The sequence below is a fragment of the Loa loa genome (assembly GCF_000183805.2).
Source record: "Loa loa unplaced genomic scaffold supercont3.1, whole genome shotgun sequence".
NCBI classification, from domain to species: domain Eukaryota; kingdom Metazoa; phylum Nematoda; class Chromadorea; order Rhabditida; family Onchocercidae; genus Loa; species Loa loa.
The window spans coordinates 767503-770106 of record NW_018108181.1 but is presented as its reverse complement, the minus strand read 5'-3'; the positions used below and the strand labels follow the sequence as shown (position 1 = coordinate 770106).

At 34.0% G+C, this 2604-nt stretch overlaps 1 protein-coding gene across 1 annotated transcript; it reads left to right on the top strand.

Annotated features, from left to right (window-relative positions):
* Nucleotides 1–770: 770 nt before the first annotated feature.
* Nucleotides 771–1894, top strand: LOAG_10680 (hypothetical protein; the record flags this gene model as incomplete). Its single annotated transcript, XM_003146204.1, has 2 exons — nucleotides 771–835; nucleotides 1648–1894. The coding sequence occupies 2 exons, from the start codon at nucleotides 771–773 to the stop codon at nucleotides 1892–1894; spliced, it is 312 nt and encodes a 103-aa protein (XP_003146252.1).
* Between the last annotated feature and the right edge of the window lie 710 nt (nucleotides 1895–2604).

The following is a 2604-nucleotide window of genomic DNA, read 5'->3' as shown; positions in this document are numbered from 1 at the left end:
AATATTGAAGTAGCAATTCGTAAACGGAGAGGAAATAAATCAGGATTGCACTGAGTAGAGTTGAATGGCGACGTGGAGAAAATTAACACTGGATCTTGTTAAAGTTCGTAGGGTTTATATATGGGATGTGTGAAGAGGAACAATCATTACATATTGACAGTATTCTCACAGGTGCAAGAGAAATTTACATATAAGAACAGTTTTCTTTAGAAAAAATTGCATAGAAATTATTTTATCTGATGTACAACTTTCTCACCATTGTATCAAGATTTTTTTGCATGGGATAAAGCCTTTACAAATTAGCTACCATATATGCACAAATCTTAACATCAGAAAAAGCACTTTCAGTAGATTAGATATCTGACTCATGACTTTAAGCATGAGAAAAAAATATGTAAATGCGATCTATTTGAATGAATGATTTTATGATACAGCTATTTCGGTTTTTCCGACCAATTATCTTAGGAAACCCAACTTAATTACTTCAGGAATCCAATAAGCAGCAGATTAGAAAGTCCTTTTATCGAATGGTGCAGAAAGAATTATAAATTTCTTTAGGAGAAGGCATAATAAATTAATTGGTCATCAAAACGCCAGTTCCAAGTTAACAGGCCTATCTTACATTAGCAGTGGACAATCCAATGATATCAAATTTACGCATTAAAAGCAAAAAATGGAATCGAGCAAATGAGCTAAAGGCATGAGCCACAATGGATATGTATAAGTAGGACCAGACAACTGAGCACACTGAAATATCCATAAGTATACGGATGAAGAAAGGTCAGATTTCTAGACAGATCACAAATGTTGGAGATGGCTTTATTGTTGACACTGCGTAAGTAAAGAAGGCGTAGTTGGCACAATGTTCACAAACTTTCATAGTCAAAGAAATAAGCAATAAGCATCTGCACAGTTAATTTCGAAAAATTTTGTTCATTATTCATCTTCTTTTCATTTGTCCCTTAATTTGTGAATTTTTATTTTTGTTATAATACATGGACGGAACAATGATATGATCAGTAAAGCAAAAAAAACCTTTTCTTTATCAAATATATGCAACAAATGCATTGCATTAGAAGCTGGAATGAGAATGAGGGTCAACATGGAATGAGATGAGAATGGAATGAGGGTCAACAGTTAGGATATAAAGTTATTTTTAATCGATGAGAATGTTTTTTACCCCAAAAAATTGAATTTTTAGTTAATCACAGTCTCTTATCTCTTTCTGCTCTTCGTTCATCCATTTTTTTTATATTTTATTTCTATCTTTTAGGAATGGGCGTCGAAATTCAAAATTCAAAACTTTGAAATATTTCCAAACTTTTTGGAACACTCCACTGGGACTTCCATATTGTTTTCTTTTTCCTTTAACTTCACTTTTATTTCGATGAAGAAATTATCAGTTCGACTTCATTAATTAATCATATTATTGACATATTTTGTCCATTCATAATCAGCAATTGATGTTCCCAGTCTTTCTAGATGAGCAAAGTATGAAAGATGAAAATTGATAGATACTACGTCCCTTCTGGCCATAGTTACAGTTTCATTTTGTCCACGGTCTTCAGAACGACACTTGCTTATATTTTTTTCATAAGATAATGGAACCTGAGAAATTACTTCAGATAAACAATCGTAACATCTCAGACGTATTTGGCGCATAAGTAGTGAAGGACCTCCACCATTAACATTTCAAGACAACAACGGTAAATATGGCTTTGCTAAGACAGAAGGAGAGGGAGAGGGAGAGAGAAAGAAAGAGAGAAAGAGAGAGAGAGGGAGAGGAACAGGGAGAAAGAGGGAAGAGAGAAGAGACAAGGCAAATTTCGCTAACATGAAAATTTTGAACGAAGAAAAAGTATTTCAACGTTTGTTTAAATATTTCAAAGTATGAATAGCTCAGAGTGATAAAAGAGGAATAGAAAGAAATGGATGGACGGTGACTATCTTGTGGATATGTGGACTTGTCCAAGTGGACTGGATGGCTTCGGATGAGAGAGGAAACATTTCCGAACTTGAAAAAAAGAGAATTCAGAATCTAGCACTTCTCGTCTAAGAATCTAAGTCCATCTAAGAATTCCTCGCAGCACCACTCCACTCCTAACATCAAGAATAACTCGGGTAAGTCCATATCATACGCATCGCATCACGCGATATAATGATTAGTCAACATATGGCTGTTAAATTGTGCTTTTTTCAAATTTGGCTTCGCGGGATTTTCGGATTTTTCTATTTGAAACTGATTATGGTGCGTGCGAGTGATAGATGCGTTGTTGTGACGTGTGGGATGGTTGTTTCTCTCATTTTCATTTTTTTTTTCTGGAATATGTTCGGATGAACCTTCTACATCAAGTTAATGTTGTACGACATGAAGTGAGTGAGGACGTGAACTATCGAGCGGATTGTACTACTGTCATTATATGGATTCTTGAATTACTAAAATAAAGTTTTTAATTTTTGCATACCATCATTATTAATTCTTGTTAAATGTGATGTTTTCGAAAAACCAACACTTTAAAAAGAGTACACAAACAATGAAATTTCTAATACGTATTTGATTTAATGAGTTCCACTTAGGTTTCTGTAACTTTCTCAGTTCTTTCT